Below are 17,471 nucleotides of genomic sequence, written 5' to 3' on the forward strand. Positions count from 1 at the left end.
ATATATCTGAAGAAAACTCTAACTCAAAAAGACACATGCACCCCAGTGTTCACAGCAGCACTATTTACAATAGCCAAGACATGGAAGCAACCTAAATGCCATCAACAATGACTGGATAGAGAAACTGTGCTATATCTATATAATGGAAAACTACTCAGCCATAAAAGTGAATCAATTAATGCCACTTGCAGCAACATGGATGGACCTAGAGATCATCATTCTAAGTGAAGTTAGACAGAGAAAGACAAATATCATATGATACCACTTGCACATGGAATCAAAAAAACCCCAATACAAATGAACTTATGTATAAAACAGAAACAGACTCACAGACATAGAAAACAAACTATGGTTACCCAAGGGGAAGTGGGGAGAGGGCTAATTGGGAGTTTGGGATTAGCAGATACTAACTACTATATGTAAAATAGGTAACAAAAAGGCCTCACTGTATAATACAGGGAACTATATTCAGTATCTTAGAATAACCTACAATAGAAAAGAATCTGAAAAGGAACAGGCAAATACATATATATATATGACTGAATCACTATGCTGTACACGCGAAACTAGCACAACATGGCAAAACAACTATGCGTCGATTACAAAAACACAGATTTGCTCATTACTAAATTCTAAGAACTTGATTAACACATATTGCACTTTAAGAAATTAACAAAGGATGTAACTGTCAAAACAACACCAGCGCATGAAATGAACATGCGCATCTGAGGGGAGGGCAGCGCAGCACTGAGCACGTTTGCACAGAAGCGGCATGCTGCTGAGTGGCTGGATTTTGTCATTGTCCTTCAAAGAGTGTTGTGTTTGTGGGCAGATGGTTAAATTGCTTGCAAGCCAGCTGGATCCTTTCGTGACCTGTCAGGGTGTGCGGCAGTCACTCCCCGAGGGCTGGTACTGAGACAGGCCCTTCTGGCAACTCTCTCGAGTGCCCGTGTGCTCAGTGAGGTTTCTCCGTTCTTGCAGGCAAGGCCCAGCGAGCTCTGGGAACTGTTCCATCTACAGCAGCTGCTCTTGTGCACGGAGTTTAAAATTCAAGCAAAGACTGAAAAGGGCCCCTAAGTTGGTCTCAGGAGCTGTTTCTCTGCCTACCTCTCTCCTCTCCCATAATCTGCCTTGCAAATTCCAGCCGTCTCGGCTTCCTCGATTTCCAATCCGTCTCCTCCACGGAGCAAGATGTCCAAAGTGCTTCCAGGCAGAAAGCCAGGGAAGTCAGAGTCCATACCCCTTGTTTCCTTTCCCTCAGGGGAACATCCAGTGAAAACAGTTGCTTCATGAATTGTGTCCAGATTCCCACTTGTCTGAGGCAAAAAAGTAAATCCAAACTCTGATATTCCATTATCCTAAGCAACTTTATCATTAAAATTTGGGGGGGGGAGGTTATTAGGTTTATTTATTTTTTTAACGGAGGCACTGGGATTGAACCCAGGACCTCGTGCATGCTAAGCATGTGCTCTACCCCTGAGCTACACCCTCCTCTCTCCCCATAAACAACTGTTAAACACCATGTTTTGACCATATGTATTTCTCAATCTAAAGACAGAAAAAAAAAAGGAAACAAATATTGAATGCCAGTTAGTAGGTTTGCATTTTGAAGTGGGTAGGGTCAGTAATTCTGAAGCTACTTTCTGCACGTTCTAGAACTGAGCAAATGAGGGAATACACTAAGAAGATGAAACAAGAATCCTCAGTGTAGAAAGAAGTTACAAGAATGGAACCGAAGCCTGCGGTGCTGAGCAGAAATTGACAACCGCAGTGTGAATTCACGGCTTTAACGCAGACAGCTGGACAGAAGGAGGCACGTGTAAACATGAGGGGTTTAGCTGTGTCCCCACAAAACAGAACTTGCAGCCCTAACTATCAGTCTCTCAGAATGCGCTCTTATTCAGAGACAGGGTTGTTGCAGATTAGTCAAGATGAAGTCATTCTGGAGCAGAGTGTGCCCTTAACCCAGTATAGCAGGGCTCACATCCTCACAGGAAGAGGACGGAGACGCAGAAGGAAAACGCCACGTACCGACAGAGACAGAGACAGGCTGGAGGGATGTGGCTGCAGGCCGGGGACGGCTGGCCACACCACTAGTGGGAAGAGTCAAGAGAAGTCCTTTCCCTGAGTCCCAGAGGGGCCAGAGGCAAGGACATACCTAACACCCAGGCTTGGCTTAATTTTAAAATATTCTGCATTAAAAGGAGTCCTGGTGAATCACAGATTTCAAGGATAAGGTAGGAGAATTCCAAGATGAACCTGGAAGCTCCTGTGATGCAGAAGGCAGGGCAGGGCTGCAGAGCCCTGGGGACCGCCCAGAAGACAGAGGCGAGGTGGGAGGGGATCCCACTGGCCAAAACACAGTCGACTCGAGCCACAAAATCAATTCACGCCAGTAACAGATCATAACCCTGCTTTGGGATCCCTGAGTCCTCACTCACAATAAATAAAGAAATAAATAAGCACGACCAAGCACACACAGCAGAATGCCAACTACTGCCTGTAGGTGGAAGGAAAAGGCTCCCACATCACCACCGTTCAGCCGCCGCAGTGAGAACTGCTTTGGGTGAGAATCACCAACAGGTGCTGAAATCAGTGGGTCAAGTTTTAACAAGGAACAGCTTATTTAAAGTCTCAAATTATCTCCTTATAAATTACTTACCAACTTCAAACAGAAAAATGGTATCATGCCAGTGGAGAAACTTGGCAGCCACCTCCCTGAGCACGGCCAGTGGTGGGACAGCCTCGCGGAGCACCACACCCCACTCAGGGCACACCCTCCTTCGGTGCTGTTCCAGCCAGAGGCCCGACTCTGAGCCCAGCTGCTGGCTTACTGCCAAGGCTACAGCACTGTCGCAGTGAGCAGCTGTGCAGGTTACACTGAAGTCACAGGCCACCTAAGCGCCCTTCCAGAGTCACCAGGCACAACTCATGCATCAGAAATAAGCAGCAAAATAAGCAGATAAGTCAGACGACAAAGGCAGTCCTGGGATCCTGCAAGCAGCTCCCGGGAAACCCTGAGGCAGGAATTAAAACACCAGGCGCACACTGCGGTTCTCACCCTGGACACACAAAACGCCTTTTCCAGGTAATGAAGCATTAAGGGTTCCCCCAAAGACACGCTAAAAATACAGAATGGCTCTTGCTGGCACTGATGCAAAGGAGAGGCCCCCAGCGCTGCTCCGGTGTATGCCTGCCCTAACTGCACCCCAGGTCTCTGGGCGTCAGGAGGCTGAGGTTGTATCATGCTGGTCCCAGCCAGCACACGTGCCAAGCTCGCAGCTCGGACACACGTGACATTGGGTTCCCGAGCGATCGCCTGGCCTCCAGGCACCTGGGCTTTGGGCTGGCTCTGCAGACCCGCCCACGGGCTCCCAGCGCAGCACCAGGCGAAGGCAGCCTTCTGCTCACCGACATTCACGTTAGATACCATGTTGGGAACCGAAGGCAGAGGTCCTGACCTGACTCCTGGTCACCTCGGCTCTGACATTGGGGCTTCTGCCGCCAGCAGGACAAGTGGCCCTGGACGGCAGGCTGTTCCCTAGCAGCAGCCGCAACTGGGGTGAGGGCACCCACGTAGGCCCAGCTCAGAGGGTGGAACCTCAGAATCTCTTCCCCCAGCTGCACACTCCTCACCCAGATGCCAGTTCTAAGCTCTGGGCAAAAATGATTTAAGAGACGTAACAGAAGTTCATTCTAAAGGTTCCAAATGGACTACCAAAGTACCAAAGTTACCAAAGTAACGAAAATCTTGCAAACATTGGCCATAACTTAAACAGATTTTCAGAAGTATAAGCACATATACACCCTCGCTAACACAGTGTGCTCTTCTCCAAGATCTATGACGTGGAGAAACAATGTGTATTTAACAGTGTGCCCAGTAACAACCATTTCTGCAAGATAAAAAATGTACATTATATTTGACCGTATGGCAAAAACTCTAGAAAACATTTTTACAATGGAAATCATTAGGAATTTAATTATTTCCATGTATATAAATATATATGTGATATCTAGCTTTTCTACAATTATGAAGCATTACTTGTATAATAAAAATATTTTTTCAGTTAATTCTGTAACAACTTGAAAAATACCTATTTCAAGAAAGTGGGCACTGAAAAGAGAGTTGACAGGGATGGGTGGTCACTCAAGTTTGGTTCCGGTGGCTTGTACCCAGCCAGCCATGGGGACCCCTGACCCAAGGAGGGGGACCCAGCACGTGTCTCCTCTGCTGCCAGGGGCCTGGCCAGTGGCTCTGAGGCACAGCTCCACACACCAGGAACAGGTCTGCCTCCCCACCAGAAAACGAACGCTTGGTCCCAGACAGACGAGGGCAGCAGTAGGTATGATCAGGCTGCAGAAGGGCCTCCCTTCTGCCCTCAGGTTCAAAGCTCAGTCCCTCTGGATCAAGGCACAAAAATCTAGGCCTAGATATCAGCCATGATTAAGCCAACACGCGGTGGGATGTTGAGATGCAGTAATGAAGCAAAGTAAAAGCCAAAGACACTTTGAAGCAGTGGTGATGACACTCACAAAGATGCTCACATACACACACACACTGTCTCTTACACACCCACCATCACTCATATTCCCCCACTTCTCTATTACTCACTCACACACACTCTCTTACATACATGCACACTCCTGCGTGTCCCTGGCGTGTGCTGACACAGAACAGGGCGCAGGGAGGACGAGCCTCAGGCAGGTGGATGCTCAGAGAGCAGGGGCCGCCCCAGGGCCACCCCAGGACGTGGGCCGCTTCACGAGGCGGGACCGCACGACCCTGTGGCCAGCAGCCATGCCACCCACCCAGTGGGCTGCTTTGCGCTGCTCAGTAGAGGAGTAAAATGGTAGGTGGCTGACCAGCTGACCCTCATGTACCCCAACATCTCAGAGTAGAACCACAAAAAGAGAGGCGCCCAGCACGTTCCACCGTCTGCAGACTTCAAAGTGCAGACCCGGCAGCCGCCGTCCACGGGCAGCACGGGTCCTACCCCGGGCCGCAGGGCTGCTCCGGACGGGAGCCCCGGCCCCACCACGCGGTCCGCCAGAGCCGCGACCGCTGCACTCCCTCGGGCTGGCCCACGGCTGCCCCTGCTCACACGGGAGACCAGGAGGGCCTAAGCACCCTGGGCGTGGGAAATGATGGGGGACGGGGGGGCAGGGTGGAGGCCCTGCGACCATCCTGCTAGATGCCCGTTGGCGGGGGCGCCCAGCACCATCCCTGAGGCGGCGAGCTCACCGGTTGGTGGAGCCGTTGTAGCAGTAGTTGGGCAGGAAGTCATAGTTGAGCTCCCAGAAGACGTGGAGGGTGATTCTGCCGTAGGGCGCCGACACGTTGTGGTTGGCCTCCCGGAACATGGCGTCGAAGCTGTCCAGAGTCAGGTACCTGCTCAGCAGCTTGTGGGTCATGCGGTTGATTTCCAGGAGGCCATCTAGCTCCTATGGGACCAGAGACAGGGTGTGAGGACAGATCCGGGCCTGGTGCGGCAGCCTCCACCCCCTATGCGGGCAGCGGTAGTGGGGCGGGGGTGGACAGAGCAGGGAGTGGGTGGCCAGGGGCTGCGCTGTGGGGCCTGAGGGCTAGGCCAAGAGCACACGGGGGCCTGGCAGGGGACACGCACTTGCTGCCCACACCCCAATTCAGCACGTCCTCTCCACTACTCCTGCAATGCCCTCCTTTCCACAGTTGTACCCCCAGGGCCACTGTCCTTTCTCCACTGCAGTCACCTCCCCATTGTCCACTGCTGGCCTCCAACCCCCTCATGGGGCAGAGAGCACTGGGATGTGTCCACAGCCCCCCACCGGCAGGCTGTGTGTCCTCAGGTGTTGGCCTGAGTCAGCGTCCCTAAGGCACCTGAAGGTGTTCCCAAGCACAGCCTCACCACAGAGAGGCCAGCACGTTCAGAGCCAGCCTCCCAGGCTGTCACACTGACTGTCCTCAAACCTGCCCAGGTCTGCACTAGCCACGCATAGCCACCAGCCACATATGGCAATGAGAATGTGGCTGGTCTGAAGCGAGGTGTGCCATGAGTGAAGACACACACAAGATTTCAGAAACCGAGTGTGAAAGCAAAGAATGTAAGCTACCCACGTCAGTGTGCTTTTACAATGATTGTGTGTTGAACTGTTCATTTGGGGGCATAGTGGGTTAAATAAAATAGATTATTAAAATTAATGTCCCCTATTTCTTTTTCCTTTCCTAATGTGATGTTTAAAACGATCTCCATGGCTGCATTCTACTTGTACTGGGCAGCATGGGTCTCGGTCAAAGCCTCAACCAATGGTTTTCATCTGAATCATGTAAGACCAAGGCCAGGGAAGATACTGTGGCCCAGCCCAAGCCAGGCTGCAGGGAGGGCCCCTGGGGGCCTCTGATCCCAGACAGCCACTGGATCCTGAGGAAGCGCTGGAGGGGCTTGCTCACCCCCACCCCACAGAGATGCTCTCTGCCCAGAGGGAGCCCCAAGGGGACACCCCCACCCCAGAAGCTGCTTCTCAGGAAGGAACAGTCTTCCTGGAGTTCCTGCCTGCGGCCTTTACTCTTGGAAGATTGAAATGGCACCAAATCCTTAATTTGCACTTCCTTCCCTGCTGGCGATTGGACTTTCTGTCCCTGATCACACTGCTCAGACACCCAAGGGACTTTCCCTTCTCCTTTAAAGTCCAATACTTTCACTACAACACTCCTCGGTGTTAGCCACCTTGGGTCAGTTCTCCCAGGCACATGATGTAGGCGTGTGCTCTTTCTCTCTATACATATACAAACACCACACACACACTCCATTTTTCATCTCATCAAAGTTTTCTTGAGATACCATTTTTAATATTTGTTCCACGTTGTTGCTCTGGTCCTCAGGGACGTCTGTGATACGTGTGTTGGATCTTCACTGACCATCTTTTACATGATTTTCTCTCAATCCTTTTTGCCTATCTCTGTTTCTTTTCAATTTTTAAAACTTTCCTCCTTCATTCTTTTGCCGTATTTTTTGCCATAGTAAGGTGTAATGATTTATTCTTTGAAGTCAATTCAGAATTGTGAGAAAGCGCCGAATCCTAACCACTAGACCACCAGGGAACTTCAGAATTGTGAATACTAAGAGCAGATGCTAAAAGAAGATGCCAAGGACAGGCCAAGCTCAGTGAGGGCACACCTTTGATTTCTAGGCAAAAGCTCAATTTACCACAGGGTCAACTTATCAATCAGGACAAAAGTACAAGTAGCTCCAGTCCTTGCAGCCTTTCTCCCCCAAATCTGCGAGGCCCGAGAAAGGGGAGGGCACTTACAACTATTGATGTCAGGTCTTCACTCTCAAATCGCCCAATTGCCAGTTCCAGGGACTTGTACATGGCGGCCGAGACGCGCTGTGTAATCAGACGATTGAGGTCTATGGACCTGCCCAGGAGCTGGGGACATGGAGGGTGGAGGTGGGAACAACAACAACAAAAAAAACAAATGAAAGAAAATACATATTTATCCCCAGAAATCGATTCCAAAGGATAAGACAAATTACACAAAAATATGATCAAATGCCTTACTTTCCTAGAGCTGAAATTTTGCACGTCAAAGCTGTAAAGGACTTTTGTAGCGTCCCTGCACTGAATTTACACTTACACCACTGACAGAAACCCCAAACCTCCCCAGGGACCCTGCAGAACCTGGTTCTGGCAGTTAGCGCCCCCCTGTAAGGGGTTCAGGGCCACCTTCCAGCACGGAGCAGCCTGCATGTGCCTCACCCCACAGGTTACAAGGATGAGGACGAGACATTGCTCCGTCTCTACTACAGAGTCCTAACGTGTGAACCAGAGCATCACTTCGATAACACAAAAATACAGATAAAACTCCGGTGAAAATGTTTCCAAATATGAATTGGTGGTGATCAGTACAAAGAATTACATGAAATTTTCCCCACTGTTTTCTGAATTTTCCTAACTTTTGGTGATGTATAAACATTATTTTTAAAGAAACAAAAAACAAGCACTGTATCTTTATTCTCTGTGATGGCCAAGAAAAGACTCATCTCTGCCTTGCTGAGCTGACCAGTGCCCACAGCTTTCTTTTAAGCTCTGACTTTTGGGCTCTTGGAGAGGAGCCGCCCCAGGCAGTTCCTGGTGTGTGTTGGGTTAGCCAAGAGAAACTGCTTGTCTTCAAAATTTCAGTTCCTTCTAAGGATGTTCCCGCAGCCACATAACATATGACATCTACCAGAACCCGGGGAGTGCCAAGAAAACCCCGCTATGTCCCTGCCGGCCCCGAGCCTCACCGTGCCCAGGAGAGGCCTGGCTCACCTGCACGTGTCTCTGCTTGAGCAGCGTCTCGTAGCGGTTGGACGGCGGGAGATGGATTGTCGCCCCTTGATTCTTGCATTCGGACCGTAACCGTTTATCAAGAAGCAAACTGGCAGGGAAGGAAGACAGGACATTTTTCAACTGCTGTGAATTTTAATGGAAATGTCAGATCAAATCGCCCAAGATCTTACACCACAGACTCACCTTCCCGCCATAACCTTATAATAGGCAAATATCTGGTCCGCCAGCTTATAAACAAATTGGTCAAAGCATAGATTCACCTGGAAAAAAAGAAAGCCTGCATGAAATTAACTCTTTTGATCCAGCTGTGCCACTTTCTAGGTATTTATCCAAAGGAAACGGAAACACTAACTCAAAATGGTATCTGTACCCCAGTGTTCACTGCAGTTATTCACAACAGCCAAGAATATGGAAACCACTTAAGTGGCCACTGATGGATAAATGGATGAAGAATCAGTGGTATGTGTACACACATACACACACACATATTTAATATTCCTCAGCCATAAAAGAGGAGGAAATCCTGCCATTTTTGACAACGTCAATGGACCCTGAGAGTATTACACTAAGTGAAAGGAGTCTGACAGAGAAGGACAAATGCTGCATGATCTCACCTGTGGAATTTAAAAAACCCAAAACTCGTAAATTCGGAGAACAGACTGGTGGGTGCCAGAGGTGGAGCATGGGAGAAAAGGGTGAAGGGCAGGCAAAAGGTATAAATTTCCAGTTATAAGATAAAGAAGTTCTGGGAATGTAAATTTAAAAAAGCAAAAAGCAAAAGCCAAAACACAAAAAAACCCCAACCTTCTGTTATGGCAACTAACAAAGGCTCTTGTGAGAAAAGAGAAACAAGAAACAACCTTACAGCCCAACAGCAGACTAAACACGCACAGTGTGGCCACGAGTGGCCACCAAACCACCACTGACAATTACATCAGAACCTTTCTTACTGATGGTGAAACATGCTCCCATTCTCTCACATACAAAGGAAGACGGGAAAGTCTCTGTTCATCCTACACTGCTTTCATGGGGCTAGTGTGCACATATTCGGGGTCCCCGCCCCGGGGGCAGTGCCAGGCTGCGTTTCCCAGGAGCTGCCACCCGCGGCCTCCCCGGGGGGAGCGCCAGCTGCTCTGGGCTCCAAGCTGGGTCAGGAGATGCTTGGTGGACACAGTCCAGCAACGCCACCCTTAAAATCACATCCTCACTTATAAATGGGGTTCGTACCCCCCAGCTGTGATGAGGACACCGTGTGCTCCGAAGAGAGCTGCCCCAGGACCCCAAGGGTTTCTGCCCCTGGCCCACCCTGCCTCACTCGGGAGCCCGTGACATCTCCCCGAAGCAGCGTTTCCTGTGGTCTCCGTGAGGATGTCAAGGAGGAGACCCAGCTGAATAATGCAATCTGTTGAGGTTAAATTCTCTTGTATCTTTCAAAATTGGGGCAGGTAATCAGGTTTATTTACTCTTAGAGGAGGTGCTGGGGATTGAACCCAGGACCTCGTGCGTGCTAGGCATGTGCTCTATCATTTGTGCTACACCCTCCCCCAAATTCTCTTATATCTTAAGCTAGAAAATAAGGTTTCTCTCCTTTGCTGCCTGTACATAGACTTAATAATTCCATTTATAGGAATGTGTCCTCAGGAAATAATCCAACACAACTGAAATGTTACATGGTAAGGAAGTTCATCAAAGCATTATTTATAGTAAGGAAAAACAAAAAGCTAAAAGGAAGGGGGAGGGTGTAGCTCAGTGGTAAAGTGCATGCCTAGCATGTACAAGGTCCTGGGTTCAATGCCCAGTACCTCCATTTAAGATAAATAAATTAAAACCTAATTCCTCCCCTCCAATAGAAACAATTTAAAAAGCTAAAACAAGAGGAATAAAATAGGGGATGGTTAGGGGTTGGTTCAGAGCCCCCGCTCTAGACTGTGTTCACAATCGAAGACAGGCAAGGATACGCAGTGCTTAGGGTGTGTGTCACGTGAAAAAGGCATCCCCCAGGAGCTGAGGTTGTAAGACCCCCATCATCCTGTGCAGATGCCCAGAAAAAAAGTGCAGATTTCACCCCGAAATGTTTATGTCAAAAGTGCATTCCATCGTCTAAACGTCCTTGTATTATAAAGCCAGTTTGCTCCCTCTAATACTCAGGGGAAAAAGAAACTAAAAAAGTTTGTTAGAGGTGCCAGGGCCTCACCTCTGCCTCGATTTCATCATAGAGGAACTGCTTGTTGAACTTGGTGAGGGCGTAGTGGGCGCTGTCGTTGTACAGGTCCAGCGAGTAGAGGACGTACCTGCAGAGGGACGGGGGAGGGTCAGCCCCACCGCCTTCTCAGCCCCCACGAGATGTATTTTCACTGTTTTCCTCTCGTGAAGAAAAACAGTCTCTTACTCCCAACGCCAGACTCGGTTCCTGGTGGCCCCACCAGGCTGGCCTCCCCTCGGCAGGACACACTGCCTGAGCCAGGCCGCGGGCAACTGGTGGGGCCACCAGGGCCTCCTGTGACTCCATCTTCTCACTTATCACATTTCAAAGACTCTCACCCCAATTTGCAGTATTTCTTATAACCACAAAAATGACTCATTTTCTTATTTTTAAGAACAAACTATCTGACTTAAAAACATATGAAGGTCCTGGGCCCTACAGCTGACCCCAAGCATGGCTGGTGTGGTCAAAAGTTCCCCTCCCCCAGGAGCCCTGCACAGGTAAGGGCTCTCTGAGGGTTCAAGGCACATGAGCAGCGGGCCCAGCGTGACCCCAGGGGTCCGACACAGGCTGACAAGGCCTCTAAGGCTTTGGAAGATGCCAGGGTCACTGCAGAGAGGGAAGGCCACCCTCCTGACGAGCACAGGTAAGGAGACTGGGAGGAGGACCGCTGGCCTGGGCCCCAGTCTGCCCGCCCCACGACATTGCACTTTCTATTACTTTCCCTCCATGGACTTCAGATTTTCGGTCTCTGACCCCTTGCCTGGACCCTGGGCCCCAAACTCTAAACAAAAATGGTTAGTGAACACTTCCCCGCCCAAATTCATGTGGTTCAGAGGCCACACCACCTCTCCACTTGCCAAGTTCCTAAGGCCTCACCAGCACCAGGACATCGTGGACTCAATCCCCTGCATCACTGCTCCTGCCTGAGCACCTGACTTCATTCTGTAGCCAAGACCCCTGGTCCCTGCACTGATCTCGGAAGTCTTACCCCACCAAGTACGACTGCCCAGTACGGCCAGCCCTCCCCCACCTCCCAGTGCCACCAAGGGCCTGGACCACCACAAACGCAAGGCTGGGACGGGCCCCCGGGACGCTCACTCCATCATCGAGGCCTCTTTGGTCTCCAGGATATGGTCTGTCAGGATCCAGGGCATGGACATCTCGATGGGGAACTGGATCCTCCTGCCCATCGTCAGCTCCAGGAAGAACTCTCGGAACCACAGCTGCGAAAGGTCACAGCACTGCTGGAGCGTCTCTTGAGGGATTCAGACGACACCACGTTAGTCTTCCGCAAGCAGAAAAGACTCCACCCGGTGACGCAACGGGGAGGGCCAGGCTCTCAGCCCTGAGCCCGGGGAGCGGACGCGAGCGGGGAATGGCCGCCAGCGCCTCGCACAACGTGTGCCCGTGGGCAAAGCCATCCGGACGTGCCCGTTCTCGCTCACACACAGAGCAGAGTCAGCGTCCGGCCCTGACACCAGCGCCCAGCTATGGGACCTCATCAACACCGCGCGCCTTCTGGAGGGACTGGGTGGAAAAAAAAAGTCCTTTTTTAAAAAGGAGAAATAAAAACAGGATTACTTAATTTCACTTGGGATATAGATGCAGCATGACATGCAGTCTCAGTGCAAAACAGAGACAGATGGAAAACAAATGTTTCCATCCTTCTGTGAAGTGGAAAACAAAAGCCTTACTATTGCTCTAACCTGCAGCACCTGCAGCCAAGGCAGAGTCCTCTGTCTCTGAACCCGCGGCTGCAGCACAGAAAGAAACGTGGACGACTCCATGATGACTAAGGGCGCCCCGGTCATCCCCGGACAGGCTGTCCTGTCGGGCCACCTGCCACCTTCCACACACAGCAGTTGGGGCGGCTGCTGGTATTTACTGCCTGGGTCGCCAGCCAGGTGACGGTTACATTGGCCTGTGTTGCTGACCCAGTGCGGATTACTCAGACTGCATCCAGGTCACCGAGCTAGCCCTGGTCCCAGGGGCCTCAGCCTTCTAAGGGCCACACCACACAGAGGGAGCCCTGGCCCACTGGGCATTTAAAGCAACAGGTGAGGGAAGGCCACGCAGGTTACACGTGTCACCACCTGGGCGCGGGAAGGGACCGCAGCAGGGGACGGCCAGGCAGGCGGAAGCTTTCTAGGCGGTGTTAGTGGTGTTAGAACATGCCAGGCCGGATGCTGGTCAGCAGTAGCCCTTACCACTGAAATTTATCAAGTGGGTGTAGAAGAATGACTCTCGATGAAATTTTTCTATGTCCAATATGGTGGGCCCCTCCAGGCTACTTCTCAAGGTTTTCTTGGAACCACTTTTGTCTGCTATGAGGGACTCTAGCATGGTTCTCACCATGTAAAGCTGCGTTATCCAAGGAAACACCGGCGGGGGAGAAAAATACACATGGCACATTAGTTACACAAACGCAGGTCAACCAGAGAGGGGCTGCCCCGCGGCCACCGCGCCTCCTCACGGGGCGGCGCCCATCGGAGCGGCTGGGTCGCTGCGGCTGGGGACCAAGAACTCGGAGCAGAGCGGTTCACGTCGTGCCGCAAACGTCAACAAGAAAAACAAACAGTAGCTTACCACCGAAGGTTAAAAGAGGCGGATAGGTGTAGGACTGCCTCAGAAACGCGTTAACCACATGCAAGAGCCTTTCCGCGCCCACAGACTTGAGCTGCCTGAGCAGCTCGGCGGAGCGCAAGGACTCCGCCATGGTGCGCACCAGGTAGAGCTAGACACGGACAGACGGGGACAGACAGACGGGGAGACAGCGTTAGTCACGCGCGGCTCGGCCGGGCGCGCAGCGAGGGCGCGGAGGGCGCCAGCATCCTCCCCGCGCCGCAGCGCCTCCGCCCCGGGGGCCCGAGCGGTTTGGTCCAGAGCCAGCAACATGCTCTGCTGGGAATTCCTGCAAGCCTGGCAGGAGAGAAGCCCCCGACACAGAGACACGAGTAAGAAGTGCGAAGCCCCCAGACAGGAGGGGAAAGCAGAGGGCCTGTGACACCAGGTAAGAGGGGTGGAGGAAAGCTGCATGGGGCGGGGGCGGGGAAGGGGCGCAGGAGGGGTGGAGCGAGCCAGGAGAGGGAACTGAAGACTGGGGACACGCCAAAGCCGTTTTTAACTTCCCCCAAATTCTATCTTTAGGAATGATGATTTTTAGATCCAATGTCAGAACTATTATCATGACATTTAAGCACCCATCAGGAAACACAGCATAAACACTAGCACGTAGACTTTGACCCGCATTTTTAGGACAGGTGTTCACATAGTCGAATAAAGCTCTGCATGCAAATGACCAAACCCTTGAAATGCAGGGTGTCTAGGCTCCAGAGTCACTCGGGCAGGCCATAAACGAGAAGAAACACGGGCAATATCTGACCTGCCTGAGGTCCTTTCACTCCCAGCCCCCTCACCGCCCCCTCAGCTCAGGGTCAGCCCACCCAGGGGACAGTGGAGGCAGGGGAGCGGGGCACGAGAACCTGGGTGCTGGAGGGTCCCACGGCGCGCCGCGGCACTTTGATGTCGAAGCCGCTCTTGGGGTCCTTCTCGCCCCGCAGGGCCGGGTCGTTGAAGGGCTCGTGCCCTGTCTCCCAGTCGCACACGGTCTTCCTAATGGCCTGCAGGACACTAACCCGCCCGGTCAAGTGGTCAGGGCAGACGCAGTGCTGGCCGCATGTCCTCAGCTAAAACACAGCCAGCTCTTACACATGAATTCCTCCGGGGGCACTCGGGGGATGTGGCAATGGACCAGCTGAAACTTTCAACTGGTTCATTTCAAGTGGATCGACATGAAACTTTAAAAACAGATTGTTTTCTTGGCGACATTACTCGCCCTAGAAGAGCTAATGTAGTTGCAGTTTGCATCAGTTAGCCCGGAAGTGATGTTTGATTTCCTAAACACTGAGTCATGCCAAGGGCAGCAAGTGTACAAAACACATTCACTGAGACCTGAAACTCGACTTCCCTGTGACTGATCCCGTCTTCTGACTTGAACATGAGGTCACCAACACAACCGTGGGGACTGGACCTGTGTCCCCAGCCCATTTGGAGTATGGTCCCATCCCCAACACGGCTCCACCGTGCGGAGACCCCAACAGGCGCCACCCTTGGAGCACAGGCAACCACGCACCCATCCTGAACACCTGGTGGGGAAATTCTAGCTGAAACCGGAGTGACTCTTACACTACACGGCACACCTCCCACTCAGTGAGGCGGCATCACGGTGAGCGTGAGCAACGCCGAGGCGTTACTGGAAACATGAAAGCCTCCACTAAGTTTGTTCCAGGCGAGGGAACAAAAACTGGGAAGCCTCGGAGTGGAAAATCTTAGTAATGCTAAAGTCATACCACACCGGGTGACAATTACATCAACCGTAAAGCAACAAAGTGGAATCAACACTTGTGTGAGCCCCTGTGAGCTACACTGCAAAAATGTCTCTGAAAGACAACTTTATAAAGCTACACATTAAAATAAAACTAGCTCACAGTGGCTCGACCATATGTACGTAGTTGTTGACCAGCTTGTAGGAAGGGCCAAAAGGAACGGATGATAACCACGCGAGATGGGAGGTGAGATGCTGGCCAGTGTGTCCCTACAGGCCTGGCGGACAGAACTGTCACATGGATTCTGAGAGACCCCCAGGCCCCAGGTAAACACACCCTTGCCCCCGGGTCTCCAGACTGCTTAGACCTTCTGCAGTTAATTCACTGTGGGCGGTTCAGGTTAAGAATTGGATCCAGTGCATTACATTTAGAGGAAATTCACCAAAGGGGCGGCTGGAGGTTGATGATAAGTGCACTGAGCATGCGTGTGAAGATGTGCAGGGAGGTGTGTGCGGCGGGGCTGACCTCTGGATGACGTTCTTCTTCTTCTTGATGGCCTGCCTGAGCGGCTCCCTCAGGGTGACCTGGGAGAAGTCCTGCAGCGCGGCGTAGATGGTGTGGCGGATGGCGTGGTTGAACACGCTCTCCATCCTGCCCATCAGCACCTGCAAGCCTTTGATCATGGCGATGACCTGTAGGGGGGACAGGTGACCTTCAGTGTGCTGGAGGGTGACAGCCGAGCTCCACGGGTCTGGCACACGCTGGGAGGCTGCCTCCCCCGTGCACAGGGCCTCTCCCTGGCCTCCTGCTCTGCACCTGCAGCTGTCCCTGCTACTGGGTCTGACCGCATCAGACCACGAGTGCCTTGAGGGCAGTGATGGATCTGCTTGGCCTGGAGCTATCAGGGGCATCTGGTAACTGACTCAAAACACTTCTGAATCCATCAGGGTGTATCTCTCTGTGAAAGACTTCAAACTAAAAAGAAGAAAAAGATTTAGGAAGGCAAATGAGTTATTATCTGAAAACGAAAAAAGAAGTTACAAGTTGGTAGCCCAAATCCCATCTGTTCAACAGTAATGACACAGTGATTTAATATGCAGAAAAAGGCTGGCAGAAAATGCACTGCTCAGACTTCATCTCTGTGATGGCATCAGAGACAATGTACTATCCTTATTTACAGAGAAACATGCATGTTTTATCTGTTTGCTTTGGAGATTCGTTTTTCTAATAACCACCACCAAAAAAAAAAAAGGGAAAAATTCCATTTAAAAAGGCAAATTCTCTATTTCATGTCCAGAGATGGATATGACCCAGCAATTCCACTCCAAGTGTGTCATCAGGAGTGAAAACAAGCCCACCAAAACCTGCACACAAACGTTCACAGCAGCATCACTCCTACGTGAAAAAGCAGAACTCATATGTCCATCAGCTAACAAACAGAAACATAAAACGTGATCTACATGTAGGATGGAATATTATTTGGCAATGAAAAGGATGAAATACCGACACACATGTGAACTTTGAAAACACTGTTAAGTGAAAGCCAATCACAGCCACATATTGCATGATTCCCTTTATAGGAAATGTCCAGAATAAGCAAGTCTACCGAGTCAGAAAGCAGACTTGTGGTTGCCACAGGCCAAAGGAAGGGGAGAGTGGGGAGGGTGACTACTAATGGGTGCAGGTTTCTTTGTGAGGTAGTAAAAGGGTTCCAGACTTGATTGTGATTGCTGTTCTGTGAATATATCCCCCACAGAGCACGGAATTCCACACTTTAAATGGGTGAGCTGTATGGTATGTGGAGAAAAAAGCTGTTGCCAAAATAAGATGAAAACTTATTATAACAAAAAGCCATGTCAAAAAATTAGGAAATTTAGAAAGATTCTTTAAAAATCCTTGAAAATACAACTTACAGAAACTGATACTAGAAGAAATAGAAAATCTGCACACTTTTCAAAAAAAAAATTGGGGGGGTAATTAGGTTTGTTTGTTAATTTGTTGACTTTATTTTTTGATGGAGGTACTGGGGGTTGAACCCAGGACCTTGTGCATGCTAGGCACACATTCTACCACTGAGCTATGTCCTGCCCCCTGAACACTCTTATATATAGTAAAGAAACAAAAGTTTCAAAAACCATCCCATAAAGGAAAAGCTTCACCAGTAATGCGAGAAAACATTTAAGGAAAAAATAACATCTTATACAAACCACCACAGACAACAGGAAAGAAGGGAGCGCTCCACGAGCCATTTTATGAAGCGAGCATCCAAGAACTAGAACGGAAGGGTATAAAGGAGCATTACCCACTCCTTAGGTGTGCGCTAAGCCCAATGCATTTTCCTTCCCAAAAGCACCCTCCAGAAAGGGGGGGGTGCTTGGTGTGGGTAACTTCACCACAGAGACACATGGCAGACACTCCCTCAGCCAGGTGAGCAAGGGTGACACCAGCAGTGATGAATCACAGTGACAGCACGGACCTTTGATATGATGTGATGAAAACAGCATTTCAGCTCTGTGGTCCTCCTTCCCAGAAGCTACAACCCCAGCATAATCACGAAAAAAGCATCAGATAAATTCCAACAGAAGGACATTCTAAAAACACTGACCAGTACTCCTCAAAACTATGAAGAC

General features: G+C 50.6%; 1 protein-coding gene across 4 annotated transcripts in view; it reads right to left on the minus strand.

The window, feature by feature from the left end:
* The window catches only part of CYFIP1 (cytoplasmic FMR1 interacting protein 1), a 94,276-nt gene that overhangs the window by 21,956 nt on the left and 54,849 nt on the right, over positions 1-17,471 (minus strand). For all 4 annotated transcript variants that reach the window (XM_072960754.1, XM_072960751.1, XM_072960752.1 and 1 more), the window contains exons 14-22: positions 15,367-15,533; positions 13,999-14,146; positions 12,724-12,877; positions 11,615-11,771; positions 10,505-10,601; positions 8,494-8,570; positions 8,290-8,398; positions 7,288-7,407; positions 5,243-5,442 (exon numbers count right to left, since the gene is read on the minus strand). In XM_072960754.1, coding sequence (XP_072816855.1) covers positions 5,243-5,442; positions 7,288-7,407; positions 8,290-8,398; positions 8,494-8,570; positions 10,505-10,601; positions 11,615-11,771; positions 12,724-12,877; positions 13,999-14,146; positions 15,367-15,533 — 1,229 coding nt within the window. The remainder of the gene's footprint in view (positions 1-5,242; positions 5,443-7,287; positions 7,408-8,289; positions 8,399-8,493; positions 8,571-10,504; positions 10,602-11,614; positions 11,772-12,723; positions 12,878-13,998; positions 14,147-15,366; positions 15,534-17,471) is intronic.

This window comes from Vicugna pacos, chromosome 5 (assembly GCF_048564905.1).
Source record: "Vicugna pacos chromosome 5, VicPac4, whole genome shotgun sequence".
NCBI classification, from domain to species: Eukaryota; Metazoa; Chordata; class Mammalia; order Artiodactyla; family Camelidae; genus Vicugna; species Vicugna pacos.